At 39.8% G+C, this 14,615-nt stretch overlaps 1 protein-coding gene across 6 annotated transcripts in view; it reads left to right on the top strand.

Moving 5' to 3' along the window:
• Numb (NUMB endocytic adaptor protein) overlaps positions 1-14,615 on the top strand; it is a 70,845-nt gene that overhangs the window by 37,922 nt on the left and 18,308 nt on the right. Inside the window, exons 1-2 of one of the 6 annotated variants that reach the window (XM_072004052.1) lie at positions 6,970-7,289; positions 10,096-10,553. The exons of 1 other annotated variant lie outside the window; for it this stretch is intronic. In XM_072004052.1, the coding sequence (XP_071860153.1) occupies positions 10,479-10,553 (75 nt within the window). In that variant the 5' untranslated portion in view covers positions 6,970-7,289; positions 10,096-10,478. Of the gene's footprint in view, positions 1-936; positions 978-6,969; positions 7,290-7,932; positions 10,554-14,615 lie in introns of those variants that run through there. 4 more of the 6 variants (XM_072004055.1, XM_072004057.1, XM_072004051.1 and 1 more) reach the window with 4 other exon arrangements.

Genomic DNA, 14,615 nt, shown 5'->3' with positions numbered 1-14,615 from the left:
GACTCTGTTACCTCTCTCGTACGTTACAGATCGATGTATAGAAAATATTTTAAATTAATTCTATCTCTTCAAAAGAGATAAAGAGAGAAGAAACGAAATGTTTTGATTAACCTAATATACGTATTTTTCTTTGCGCGAATTTGTTTGCTCGATCAATAAACCAATATTTGATAGAAATATATGTAAAAGTATCAGTTGATGTTTTTATTCGTTCGGACGAGTATTGGTAATAGTTTTCGAGTAAACAGGAGCAAGTCACGTATGTACAACTTGTACGAATTTAACGTTTAAACGTCAAACGTCAAGTTTTCGTCCTTTGGGTTTAACGTGGACACCTGTTATATGGAAAATCAACTCGATTAAGTGAAAACGTAACGATCAAAGTTAATTTAATAATAAAATAAAAAAGGATAAAGTTAATTGATTGTTGTCGATCTTATATATTTATCTCGATATATTTGTTGTTAATATATTTAGAATATTTGTAAAAAGAATTTTTTCTGGTAAAATTTCCAGATAATCGTTATATTTCTTTACGTTCTATTTAAAGAATAACGTGACTGGCATTTCTTAAATTTGCATATATAAAAATTACACAATCACGTGATTCTGATTACATTAAATGTTTCGCAATGTTTCCTTAATGTTATCAGTTGATATAATATTTGTTATTTTATTGATTAAACGTCGAAATTACCATAAACGTGTGTTTCATTTTGCGAACAAGCACATTTATCATATTGCTACTTGATAATCGAGAGGGTACAAAGGAAAAATGAATTTTAAACGTTAAAACACGTTGTTAACTCTACTCATAAAAATGTAACAATTTGTAACAAAATTACCGATTGTAAGGTTACATGTAACTATGACTATAACGTTATAATCGATCTAAAATTAATTTATAAAACAAACACGATATATTTTATGTTACAGATAAATCCTTTTCAATCTGCGTCGAATACAAATACTTTTCGGTGAGTGCTTAAATATAATCTTTTTTATTCGATAGTTCGTTTACGAAAATACAACGTTCAAAGCAAATTACTTTAAAAATATAGAAATATTTTCCATAATAAATATTCAATTTTTGCGTATAACGCGTCTTTTACGTTTTGTATCACATTCGATGGAAGATCTAATGGCAATTAACGTGTAACCTAATGCGAGATTTAATATAAAACCTGCTGTAAAACCTAGTTAGCGTGAGCTTTATCATTAGCCGTAACTGAACTATACAGTTTCATCCCTCGTAAGCATAGAATCTGACGCATATGTCACGTTCTTAAAACTGTTTTTGTTTTTTGGAGGAAATCACTTTGAGAAACTACATTTCTAACATCTGTTCTCGTATTCGCTTCCTGAACATACGAACATCGATGCCACGTGCTTCCTACGTGTCATATAATATTTTCTAATCAAAGATGAATTAAAAATTTTTTTAATTTAATTGGACATAGAAAATACTGGGCAAATATTTTCAATACAACTACTTGCTGTTTAGAAGAATATTTGAAGGAACAGATATTTGGTAAAATTAATTTATTCCAATAAATCTACCAATATAAATCTATGATATGGTTAGTAACAGATACTGCCTACCTTTTGTACCTGTCGGCCCGATGTTCATGGGAATATACCGGCATGTGGTTTTTATCCGTGGCCATATGGCGTATCGGGAAATGCACGTGCGAAAGAATAAAGACAGAAATCCTGAGCAGAACACTGGCTTTTAATACTGTCACGGTTTCGCGCAACGCCACGATGATCGATCGTTGATCAGATCGATCACCCGCTGGTAAAAGTTTAAAACTCGTCTCGTACTTGAAATTCAAAATTTCGTAAAAGCAGAATGAAATATTTCGAGATAACGATAGAGATCACCACGACGAAAGCTGATTTTAATTTTCCCGTTGAACGAGTCACGTTGAAATCAGTTTCCACCACGGAGTTCTCCGCACGAAGCAATTACTTTCGTCTTTACTGCTATTCCCTTTCGCGGCGCAACGATGCCTTTAACGCGACAACGAAGAAAACATCGAAGGGGGAAATACAAATTCTTCTCGTTTTCTATCTCTATTTGGACGATTAGCAAATATCGGATATAACGACGCACTGAAGAAACACGCGATTACATAGACAAAAATTGTTCTAATCCGAATCACTTTTCTCCTTAGTACGAGTAATCGCTTAATTTCGATGTCTCGGAATGAGTGACACTTTTTCAAAGATACTCGCGAGACGTTTGACGTTTGACTTCTTGAAGGAAAATTGTGTTTTATCACGGTGCTCGTCTTACTGATATCGATTGTACTACTCAACGATGACGTCCAATCGTTTCTCGATAGATCTTCTTCTTTGGGGTGGGAAAAAAACGAGATTTTAAGTTTGTCTTTTTGAAATTAATATGATATATTTGCAGCGTCTAATCATGTTTTTTTTTTCAAAACTTCACTCGTTATATTCACCGTAAATAGGCCTTTTTACCTTGCGTACATTTGTATACCTCCATGACGCGTGAATTTACCATAGAAAATTTGTCTATTTACGCTTGTTAGCAAAGTGCTGCTTTCGTGAATACGAATTCAACGTTGTGTTAGCGAAATACAGCTTTCGTGAATATAAATTCCAATTTAGCTACTTTCTTTTAATATCATCGTGTTCGTTACGTATTGTAAAAATATTTCTTTTTCATTTTCGACCAACGTAAACGGCATTCTATCAGAAGCTCTGCTCTTTATTTTCTCACCTATAGCTCTTTAAAAAGTTACTTTTTAAATCAACATTTTTCCAATTTTTACTTTACTTTATTTATACCAAATATTTATATACTTCATTAGTAACATTTGTCGTCCCATATTATTGAAATCGACTTCAAACTGCTACTTAAACATTTGTCAGATTCGTCGTTCCTTCTTGAAAAGATAGTTTTCTAAAAAGTCATTCCGTAAATCAGTATCCAATCTCCAATTGTTTTCTTTTGCGCATCGAAAATTTGTTTGTAATTCTCCAATACGAATTTAAGAAACAATTTACTGCTTTCCACTTGTGTAAAGACATTGTCAGCGATTTCTCCGCGATAAAATCGTTCTCTCGTAAATCGTTCCTGAAGCGAAACGTTAGCTTACTACTTATCTATTTCCATGGTCGACCCACTCTTCAAACAAACAAAAGAGAACAAGAAACGTTCTAGCTCTGTCACGACGTTTGTACATAATGTAAAATGAAACGTATTAACGCAACGAGTACTCTCAAATTTTGTCAAATATTTTGCTCGAATTTCATATCGTTATTCTTCGATTAACTTAAAACATACAACTCGGAAGAAGCTATCGACATTTTACATTCCGTTTAGATACCATTTTCTAAAAATACACGCCTCCACAAGACTCCGTACGTAGTAAACCACATCATCGATAAAGCGTTAAGCTCGACGTTCTCTATATTCTCATCTCAAATACGATTCTTCTTACGGATCGTCTGATGTACTTCGTCGGTTCTTTCCCGCTCATCCGTGAACTATCCACGTGCCTTTCTTACATACGTGCTCTCTCTCTTTCTCTCTCATTCGCTCTCTCGCTCGCTCACTAGCCCCCCCCCCCTCTAATTTACTCGAACGCGTACTACAACAACGACTAGAAAAAGCAAAGAAACCCTCTCGCCAGTTCACCTTCGTCCAACCGCAAGTGCGCCTTCTTCTTTTCTTCCCTCCTTCTTCTAGCCAGCGTCCTCTCGTTTCCTTCACCTTTGGTGCCGCTCCTTTCTTCGTGCACCTGTGCTCACGCACGTTGCCGCGATATACACCGTGCTGCAATCGTACCGTGCTGGAACGCGTGTACGCACGTGAAAAGGTCGACGAAAATAGTCGTGTTAGCCTGCTACCTTTTGTACGTGCCGATCAAGGCTGTTCGAACGTTATTTTCGTCGACGGGGTCATTTTACGCGAGCCCCGTGCAAATAAACGGGGCGAATTTATTCGGTTCGATTAAATTCGATTCGATTCCCTCGCGCTCGTTCACTATCACGGATCGTGACGGTGTAACGAGTGAACTCGCTTCTTCTCACCTCCGGACTTCTTCGCTTCTTACGATGAATTGCGAGTTCGGTCGCGGATCAGAGCGCACAGATTAATCCAGTTTTTCCTTTTACCGTGGTTTTCACAAAATCCTGCCTCGCTTCTTACTTAACATTTCAATTTTTTCCATTACAGTTTGTTATTCGTTTAACGTTTCAACGATTTAATATTTAATCTCATAATATTTAAACTCATATTGAGAGTTACACCGCATTAGCGAAAATCATCGAAACAGGTCAACGAGGAAGGAAAATCATTGTGTGCAAATATGTCGCATGATTTGCAACCACGATGAATCTTAAGACGTATCGACTTCCTTACCTCGTAGTTAGCCATTCGAACGACCAAAGCTCGCGAGCATTTATTAACCGAGTATAACGATTTTTGTGAACGTTAGTTTCGCGTTGTTGGTTACTGTTGCAAGACACGGTCGTAAAATTTGACAGCGAGTTTCCTACGTAGTAGGAGTTGTTCTGCGTTGATATCACGTCGAAAAACAAAGCGAGGAAGGACGAAACCATATATGCAGCTGCCAACTTCCTTTCTCTACGATCGTAGTGATACACCGGTACGAAAAGTAAATCAAGGAGGCACAGCTGCGTGAAAAAATACAGCCATTCATAAAATACGGTCATTTTAGTTGCTACGTTCTCGTTAGCAATTTGGTAACAACAATTTCGTCACTCCTGCGATAAAGTCTTTCTTTCATTTATTTTACTTTTGACTTTGCGTCGTGAAATACGACAAGTCCTTTACACTAAGCTTGATATTTTAATTGTATTTGAAACTACGCGAATAACACCTGTTTTTCGTTATAACATCTTTCTTCCCTCGTTGAGCCAAATATCAAGTGCCATTGTTACGTGAATGTGTAATTACAAATTTCGGAAAGCCTGTTTACCTGTACTTTCGATATCGCAACAATTTTACAATAAGATCAAGTTGTAACAAGTTTAAAGCTTTGAGCTTTTATCTAAAGCAAAAAGCAAACTGAAACACGTATATGTAACATTACCTTTCTAACTGTTGCTACACAGAATCACGACGATAGTCGTTCGAAAAGCAAACATATTCGTATTACGTTACATCGACTTCGAGTCGTGGACGTCGACGAATAATAATCTCCGAATCGTGACTGTATCCGAAGAAAATTTGAATTTCTAAAGCCACTTACTTCAATACCTTATTTACATTTTACCTCGCGTTTTTCTCATAGAACCTGATTCCGTTTGTGTCAACCGGAAATGTCAAGCGAGAAGGGGATGTTTTTCCCATTTTGCAAATCGATTCGAAGAAACATATACGTATAGAAATTCATGGATGAGTTTAAGAATAAAAAGTCATATTCGACGAATTTTTTAACAGTTGTTCGTCCGTTCCACTTGAGACTATCTGCCAAACGTTCTTATCAAATACGAAATAACATCAAACGCTAAATGAAACATGTCTGGTTACTCGAGATCCCGAAGAATCTTCTACCCCCTACTGGCGTTGTCGCGGGAAGGCCACGTGAAATCTCTATCGAATGATCTATAAACGCAGGAAACCCTGTTGGGTTTCGCGGCGAACTTTTCTCGGTCGTGTCTCAGCAGATGTACGACCATTTGCCACGGCAGCTGCACTCCTCACCACCGTAAACTTGAAGCACCAGTCCCGGATCTTCGTTCAACCTGACCCTACCCTCACGGTTTTAACCATCCTTCGAATCTTCTTCGAAATATCCTCCTCGATTCTGTATCGGACGCGAGGAATTTTTACAAAATTGCGTACCGTTCTTTGGAATGTATTCATTCGTCGAAAGTTGGCCGACGCAGATCGGCATTTCCTGTTGTAATCTCGTAATCGCGCGATAAACCGGTTTCTCGCGGTGCAAATTCGAGTTTGCTCGATAGAGAAATGCACAGAGGCACCAAGAACGCTTCGTATAGCCCTGGTTCGTTTGAGAGTAGGGAAAAGGTAGCTGGGTCTGAGTGGAACATTCATCGTCCAAGGATGGAGTGGGGGTTGACTCGTGCTCGTATCTAAATGGACGAAAAACAGGGACAACGATCTCGTGCCCGTAGCCACTGGAAAACCATCAAAGCAGCTTAATTTCAATTTTCCTTATATTGCATTTTTTATGGTTAGGAGGAAATTTGTCGATGTGTAAAATGCCATTGGATGGAAAAATGGCCGCAGAGAACAAAAGCGATGGTCGGTTTAAAAGAATTTGATGAATTAAAAAAAAGTTAGTCTTGGAATGCATCGATTTGCATAATACAAACAAAATGTAATTTGTACGATAAATTGTAAGTAAATCGTGATAGATATGAATATGTAGGATGAGAGCCGAAAATGACTATGCACCTTGAAGGTACGAAATTTATTTAAAGACTCTTACAAATATTTAAAAAATTACGAATTATACAAATTGAAAACTCGTTAAAGCGATATGTAGGGAAGTACAAATTAATGGTAAAACACAGAAAAATCGATATTATAGGAATCTGATTTTTGTGAGGTATATATTCGCTTGTGACTCATTCTACATACGATAAATATATTTATTTATAGACAAGTGTACTTGTAACGTAAATATTTTTTAAAAAAGATAAAAAGGAATCTATTCGACCTCTCGTCGTAAACGTAGCACCGATCTTCCCCGAATTTAGAATTCTTCGAGCCTACATTTTTCTAGACTCTACTCGTTTCCCTCCTCTTATCATATCACACAGTCTGATAATTTTTTCCAAGCTTTGTTATACTATACCAAAATAGAGTACAATCCGTTTGCCTCTGGACTTTTGGTTCATACAAGATGTACTTGAAGAGACACAGGGCATCGATGGAAATAAGCACGCGCCTGGGGCACCGTAGGACCCGGGTAGAGCGACATGGGCCCGTTTGAACTACGGCATTCACGTCCCGAGTGTTTCAGGGGGGGGTTCTTGCACGTCTCTAGTGTCGGCATACCGGAAGATCGTACGTGTATATCATCGTCTCGTCGAGAGCTTTTCTATTGCCTCGTGTTGTTCAGTGAAAGTGAAACGCGTTCACCTCGTGTCTATATCGCGACGAAAGTGAAGCGACTGATAACGTGCTCTACTCGATGCTTTTTCGTTTTTACCTTGCTGATAAAACGGAGCTGCAACTGTCCAAAGCTACACGCGAGTATGATACCTTCACCAGGTGGCGCGGAGGTTCTTCAAATAAGAAACGACCGTTTTACTCAAACGTAAGAGAACGTGTGTGCGAGATCCGATCGAGCATTAGGATCTTTCAAAATTTATAAGCAGCACTTTGGAAAATTGGAAAAAACTGTCGCGTGCCAGAATTTTCGAGAATTTTGTCCACGCTTGTCGTCACCCGAGATACAGAATTTTGGTGACAAATTTGTAAAATCCAGTTATAAATGATCTTTATCTTATATTTTCGGAATAAAAAGAACGTTCTGTGGTCTGTTCCTATGGATGACGGTCAGTTGATGCGACAGATCAAACGTACGCTACAGTTCCGGTGGGGTCGGCGGAAGTAGCTGAGCGTAACGGCGGCAGTTCTAACGGAAAAACGTGGGAACTAGTATCGTCGTGGCTCTACTCTTCATTAGCTGACGCGTGTTAAAATACGATCATCTTTGTTAAAACATTCACGTAACGGACAAACTCTTCTTCTGTCTCGAATTGTAAAAATGCAACGTATACTAACTCTTCTGCGACGTAAGAAAGAGAAAAATAATAGGCGGTGACAGAATATTTTATGAAAACCTTCATCAAGACGTAAAACTAATTAAATAAATTACAAACCATTCTTTCTCTCTCTCTCTCTCTCTCTCTTCTCCTTCCTTTTCGTTACAATTCAAATATTTCGTAATAACAAATCGACCTCGCAATCAAAAGTAAAAGATAAAATGACGTTCTTCCGTCGATCGACCTTTCGATCGAAACGAACGCTCGTAAATATTCGATAGCCTCCGCGAGGAAACGGAATCGCATTCGAGTAACGGTTTCCTGTCGACGCGGTTGAAAGGCTTTTCGTCTCGTTCGAAAACTCGGGGAGAACACTCTCGTATTTCTCTCTTACAATAGCGCTCGACTATTAAGCGGTCGACGAGCGAGACGACTTCGGGTGAAATTTGCACCTTTGCGGCGATTTAGGAACTATTTGCTTCGCGTCTATCTCATAAGGAATTGGAAGCGGTTGCTCGTAATTAGAAAAGGAGTATATAGACAGAGGAAACGGAGCAAAGTATCCGTCGAAGACAAAGAATCAAAGGTACAGAGGCTGTTAGTTCGGTACGATGTTTCCGAGACGATTCGAGAATTTCTCTCCCCTCGGGAACTCTCGACGGTCTTTTTAACTCTCGTACGAGTTAAAGGGACAATGCGGCCACGATCGAATCGTGAACTCGACTAAACCACGAACGAATAACCGTGGTAGGATTCGTCATCGATTAAAAATAACGAGCCACGGAGATAGACGCGTCGACGCGATCATCGTCGAGCAGTAAAAAGCGGTGCGTATCGTACGGATGGCGAACGAGCAACAGGATATAATGTAGTCGATCCCCACTGGTCTAACGTAAGGTAAACTAGACAAAAGAGACGCGACGAGCGCGAAACTGAGAGAGAGTAACTGAGATCCCACTCTGGGTACAGTCCATGACGTCAACCTCTGTGGCCAAGTCGTACGACCAGTTTGAACTGCTAGCTCGCGGTAAGAAGGGAAGAAGAAGATGAGGAAGAAGCATCGCTAGTCTGTTCGCCCGTTCCTCGAACCGTCCCCGATACATCGACGTTTTTACCGGCCGGTTTCTCGCTACGTAGCGCCGCCATTACGATTCAAAAATCATTCTCCGACCATTCATCGACAGACGATAGCTCGTTTCAAATATTTCGGTTTTCTATCGTTGATCAAACGCGTGGTCAAAGTAAAAGGATACGACGAGTTTGTTCGTTCGCGTTTGGAACTAGCAGTGACGAAAGAAGAGGAAGAATAGAGAGAACAGCGTCGTATAGCGTTGCACAGAGTTGACATATCACAGAACCGATAGAGGGACAGATTGAATTATGAATTTGACAAGCGCGTTCGAGTAAAAGAGTCGAGTATAGAAGGACGTAGAAGCTTCGTTTCTATTCGAGATCGGTCGTATCGGTTGGTATCGACGAAAGAAGAGAACTGTCAAGATTCGTTTGAAAGATCGATATTCAGAATCGATTAAACGAGCGTGGCCAGAGTGTCGAGATTGGCGATTTGTCGGGATTAAGAGGAAGCAAAAGAAGAGGAAGAGTAGAAAGAAAAGGTACGGTGTCGCGCACAGTTGTACACAATGTGGTGACAGTGACAAGTTGTGGTGCGTGAATTTGTGCAGCGTATAGAGTCTCGCGAATATCCACGATGAAACTCGGTCGTTCGATGACGGTACCTTGGTCGATCGGGAAGCCCCCACGGTTATCCGCCTTCTCAGTCCTCAGTGCTGCACCTTCGCTCGGACACTACGGTATCTTATCCGATCGAGCGAATTCGTAGCTTGATCGAGTAACTACCGCGAAAAGGTACGTGTACGGTGCACGTGTGTCCATGAGATCGTTGCTAATCGCGCGGCAGTGTAACGAGTTCGATTGAAAACGACGCGTTATGTTTCGATCGTGCAAGGTAATCTAATAGCGTTGTTATTAGTGGCTCTTATCGTGATTCTCTCTCAACGTCTTCTTCGAGTCTTGGGTGTTGAAATCATACGATACATACATTTGCCATCTCGAAGCGGTACGTGGCACGAACAAAACGTAGAAACGACGATATACTCGAACGTTGAGAATTCAAAGCACGTCAAGGGCCTCGCGCGATTCACGCATAAATCTGGCGGATAGAGCGTACGTTAGCTCGCCTCCTCGAGTCAAACAGAAAAAAACAAGGCCACGTCAGTCGCAAAATTCTCGAAAATTCCGGTACACGCCAAGCGAAAATTCTCTTCTATTATTAATGATAATGGAACGTCGAATTCATACATGTTTGAACGATTCTTCGACTTCGTTGAATCATAGGTGACTTGACTCTAGTTTGTACCGTGTGTCTCATGCGGTAAGTGCTATTAATGGCCTATATCGAGTGCGCGTGGACGAGAACGTCGATATCGCGATAGTGTCGCGAGTTTGGCGAAAGAAGGTAAAGGTTGCGTTAAAGAAAATAGCGACGGCACGGAAGAAAGTGTTGGAAGGGGATAATTAATCGACGAGAATAAACGACGATCGTGAAAAACGTCCGTGGACATAGAGGAAAAGAAGCAAAGTGCACGGACGTTCGATGATATCGTCACTGTGTATGGTGCACGGAGGGAAACAACCAACGACGAGGCACGGGACGTTGTGTTTGGATACTTGACGCGGTCGCTACTGCGCGTTGTGAAAACATCGAGGCCAAAGGAGAAATGGGAAACCACCCGTCCGCCCACCAGCCGCTCGAGAGAGCTACCAGCCATGCTGGAAATGGTCTTCGCCTCTCGGTACGTTTGCGATCTTGTTTTACGTCAACGATAACTCTCGCAGATGCCCACGTGTGACGTGCACGCCTCTCTCGATGCAATATCGTTAAATGGAGCGTATACACGTTGTTTCGCGTGTTACGTGTTCCTCCATCCTCCGGAGTCGTTCGGCCTTTGAAGCCTCTCGACCTTCCACCGCGCACTTTCGGCCTTTTACTTTGCTCAACCGCCGATATGCTTGCGTCGATCGCTTTGGTCAGAATTTTAGAAACTATCGTAAAGGAGGCAGGTCGAGCTTTTTAGATAGGATAGGGGATATTTCGTGTAAAATTAGAATTTGAAAAGGGGATAGGGTGTATATAAAAGTTACCAATTACAATGTCGAGTGATAGCGATCGTAAGTACTAGATTAGAATCGACCGATTTTGGGGAATTTTTAAGTAAAAGAAAATCTTTGCGGAGTAAATTCTAAACTCGAAAAATTTTAAATGGGAAACATTCTTTTTTCTTCTATTCTCCTACACCCGATAAGAGCGAAACTTTCTCGAAACGGCGAATCCATAGAATAATAAAAAAAAAAATATGTGATACTCTTAGAAAGACAGAAACGTCCAATTTTTACGTATTTCCATCGATCGTGTTTATTATCGCTAAAGATTTTATCGAGATCATAAATACGTATCGTGAGTCACAAGTAATAACAAATGTTCCTAAAAATAATTAGCAGACGGCCTAGTCCGTTGATTTTATCACTTAAGAATATAATCGATATTTTCGAAAGATTCAACGACTTCTTTAAATTGTCCGTTTAGCGCAAATATTACGACAGCCGACACATCGCGATCGTTTCATCTTCGAAATTGGAATTATTTTCTTGAATTATCCAGATCGGCGGTGTTCTAATTACTTTGAGTAAGATATTTATAATTCAAGCGGCAAAAGACTCTAAAAAAGAAAGCATAAAAAATTGCTTTTGAGCCACAGCATCAGAATTTTTTATAAGAATATTGTTTGAAGGTTGTGTACAATAAATTGGGACTATAGACTTTAACGAGAACTAGCGAAAACCAGTATACAAGGAACGAACGATTTCATGCCATTAGCAAAATGTATTTGCTAATATTGCTCTCTCTCTCTCTCTTTATGTATATATATATACACTTGAGCTTAATAATATAAATAATACTGACAATATTACGAATGGTTACATTAAAAAATTTAAAAGTTCTGACACAGAGATATCCATGCTACATCTTCCTACGTAAAATACGAAAAAAGATGTAAAGAAACCGAGAGATGCAGACGAAGTAAACATATCGAAAAGGTAAAGCTTTCGGTGCGGTAAAACTGTCCGAAGCAGCGAAACTGGGTTCCGTTGTTTATCCAAGAAAAACAATTTTTATGAAATATTACTTAGGGCGTTTGATTTCGAACTTCTTCGATTCAAGCACGTATTAAATTCGGCCTTCGTCGTGGGCGGATGAGTATTTTCGTGGACTGGATCAAACTGGTCCTGTAAAGGTCACGATGAAGGTCGCTTACATTCCATTTTATTCCCCAGATTTCAGATCCCTTGAATTTTTCGTTCGGTTCGTGTCCATTCACGATTATATCGTCCTTTTCCTATCTTTCGCGATAAAAAATGATTGTTTCACTGCGATTTCTTCGTCTAATATTAACTCGCCTATTACATACTCATTTACGTAAAAGCTTGTACTAATCGCGTAGCAATTACGACTACATAGGTTTTTAGCGAAACTGGTGAAAAATGTATTCGCAGGTTTTAAAATACGTATAAAGTAAATGAAATTAAAAGATCTGAGACTGGTAAATTTCGGAAGAAAGCTACCAAAGTATGTATCGATTTAATGACGCTATCGAGTAGTGTAGATTCGAACACGATAGAAGTGTTAATAAGTTTGTTTCGCGTTACGAATTACAAACATATGGTTCGCATTGCATCGTTGTCTAATTGCTGTTTGTCGTGTCATTTGCATCGACGGCACGCAGTGAATTTGAAAAGTAGCGCCGTAGTAAAGATGCTTCGAAGACTGGTCGATTAACCGTCGACCAAATGGTCTTTTCTTTCTTCTCTTTATTCGCATCGCAGTTGTTGCTGTTGTGTCAACTGCTAATACCGCCTTATTTTTTATGTAATACTCGAGTCTTACACGCGGTTACATTTTCACGCCAAACACGCGTTAAATTTTTATATCGAACGTTCAACGTTAAGAAGATTCGACCGGATAACGAGCTTCTCGTTCGTGCGTTCACATTAAACGCAACGAGCGCTTGCTTTAAAAAGATACAACAGCGAGTATCAAGGAAAAACAAAATTAAAGATTCGCTATTAACATAATCTTTACCATTTTTCTGATGCACGGCGCATTACAAATCACGATTACGTAGTTTCATGCATATCTGTGAACAATCTTCGCCTGTAATAGGGACAGCTCCGTTCCGAGAATTTCTACTGACACACGGCTTTCTGATAAATTCTCCTCGAGGATTTCGAGTCGGCTGCACAAGAGGCTTTGCGCGTAATATACCGTGCAAAAGTCTCAGGCCATCTGTCTTACCGATACTACAAGGAAACGAGTAAACGCAGTTACTTTGACGAAACATTCGCACACGCTGTTATACGGAAACGAACTGTAAGACATTTTTTACAGATTTCAAATAACTTTGTTCGATATATCGGCTGAAACTTTTGCGAAATAACCGTAAACCGTAAGCTGAACGGACATTCGTTTCGAAGGCGAAACTCGAACTGTGTCGACTGTGAAATTTTATCGCTCTCTTGTCGAAGAAAAGCGAAACCTACGGGTGTTTCGAACAATCGTCCACGTTGGCCTGCATTCGCGTGCGTTCGCGTGTTGCACAATGCTATTAACGAACGCTACCGTTTTCAGGATTTTTCATTCAAGGTTACGCGCTGTGCGTTACTAATTGTCATTTGCGTAATAGTTAATTAATGATCGTTGGAAGAGAAAGCGTCGGTCAGGCAGTCCGTGACATCGAGGTTGATTGTTTTTAACGAACGTGCGTTGAGACGAGGATCGACGGAACGAGGACGAACAAAGACGGATAAAAAAGGCAGCGCGTAAAGCAAAAGGTGTTTGTTTTATTTAAAAAGCCATACGCATGTACACCTACGTAATTAGATATGTTTGGCGAGTCGTTCGTTTCAACTCGATCGCATATATTTCGCAAATATTTTACATCGAGATAACTACGTTGTAGTTGCGTGCATTAGTTCGTACAAATATAGAACACCTTCGGGAGAAAAATAATTGAGAAAAATGGATAAGATATCCGAGAACCTCGACGAGTTAAGTTTCGCAGTTTCAAACTTTTTACCCTTAAACTTAAACGCTTCGCGAGAAAACTCGAAACTTCTCTCGTGCTTCTTAATCCTTTCGAAATACATTTTGCAAAGCGAACTCGAAGGAAGCAGAACGATATCTCTCTCATCTCCTACTATTTTGTCTCAAATTATCGTTTCATCGTATCGAAGCTTCGATACGTCGAGATAATACGCGACGATAATTTAAGAATACGAAATTACGCGAAAGAATCGTGTTTTTACGTTCCAAGTTACATCCGTGTAATTATCTTTCTCGATAGTATTCCCCGTTTTACGGTTGTTCGCTCGGTTAGACGGGGATTAACGAGTCACACGGATGACCATGTTTCTTCCACCAATTTCTTCCATCAGAGAATCGTACAATCTTTTACCTTCTGATCTCGTTAGAATTTAATTCCGCTAAAAGTGAAGAGTGATGCGAACCATTAGTCGAAGAAATTACCGCCACGTCGCCGGCGAATTGCCTTGCCAACCGAATGCCGCTGGATCTAGAACGGACGGAAGAAATTTATCCAGCGTCTCGTCCGATGCTTTCGACGATCTTTTATCGTATTTCATAAAAGACGAACCCAGAGCGTTGAACATTCCACGGACAACGAAGTAAAATAAGAGTCTCTTGTAAAACTGTCGAAAACTTTATATCATAACGACGATCTTGTCGAGAATTATTATCCGGATAAAATTCAATTATTTACAAATTATCAAGTCGAGTAACT

The sequence above is a fragment of the Bombus fervidus genome, chromosome 5, assembly GCF_041682495.2.
Source record: "Bombus fervidus isolate BK054 chromosome 5, iyBomFerv1, whole genome shotgun sequence".
NCBI classification, from domain to species: Eukaryota; Metazoa; Arthropoda; class Insecta; order Hymenoptera; family Apidae; genus Bombus; species Bombus fervidus.
This window is presented reverse-complemented; position numbering and strand designations above follow the sequence as displayed.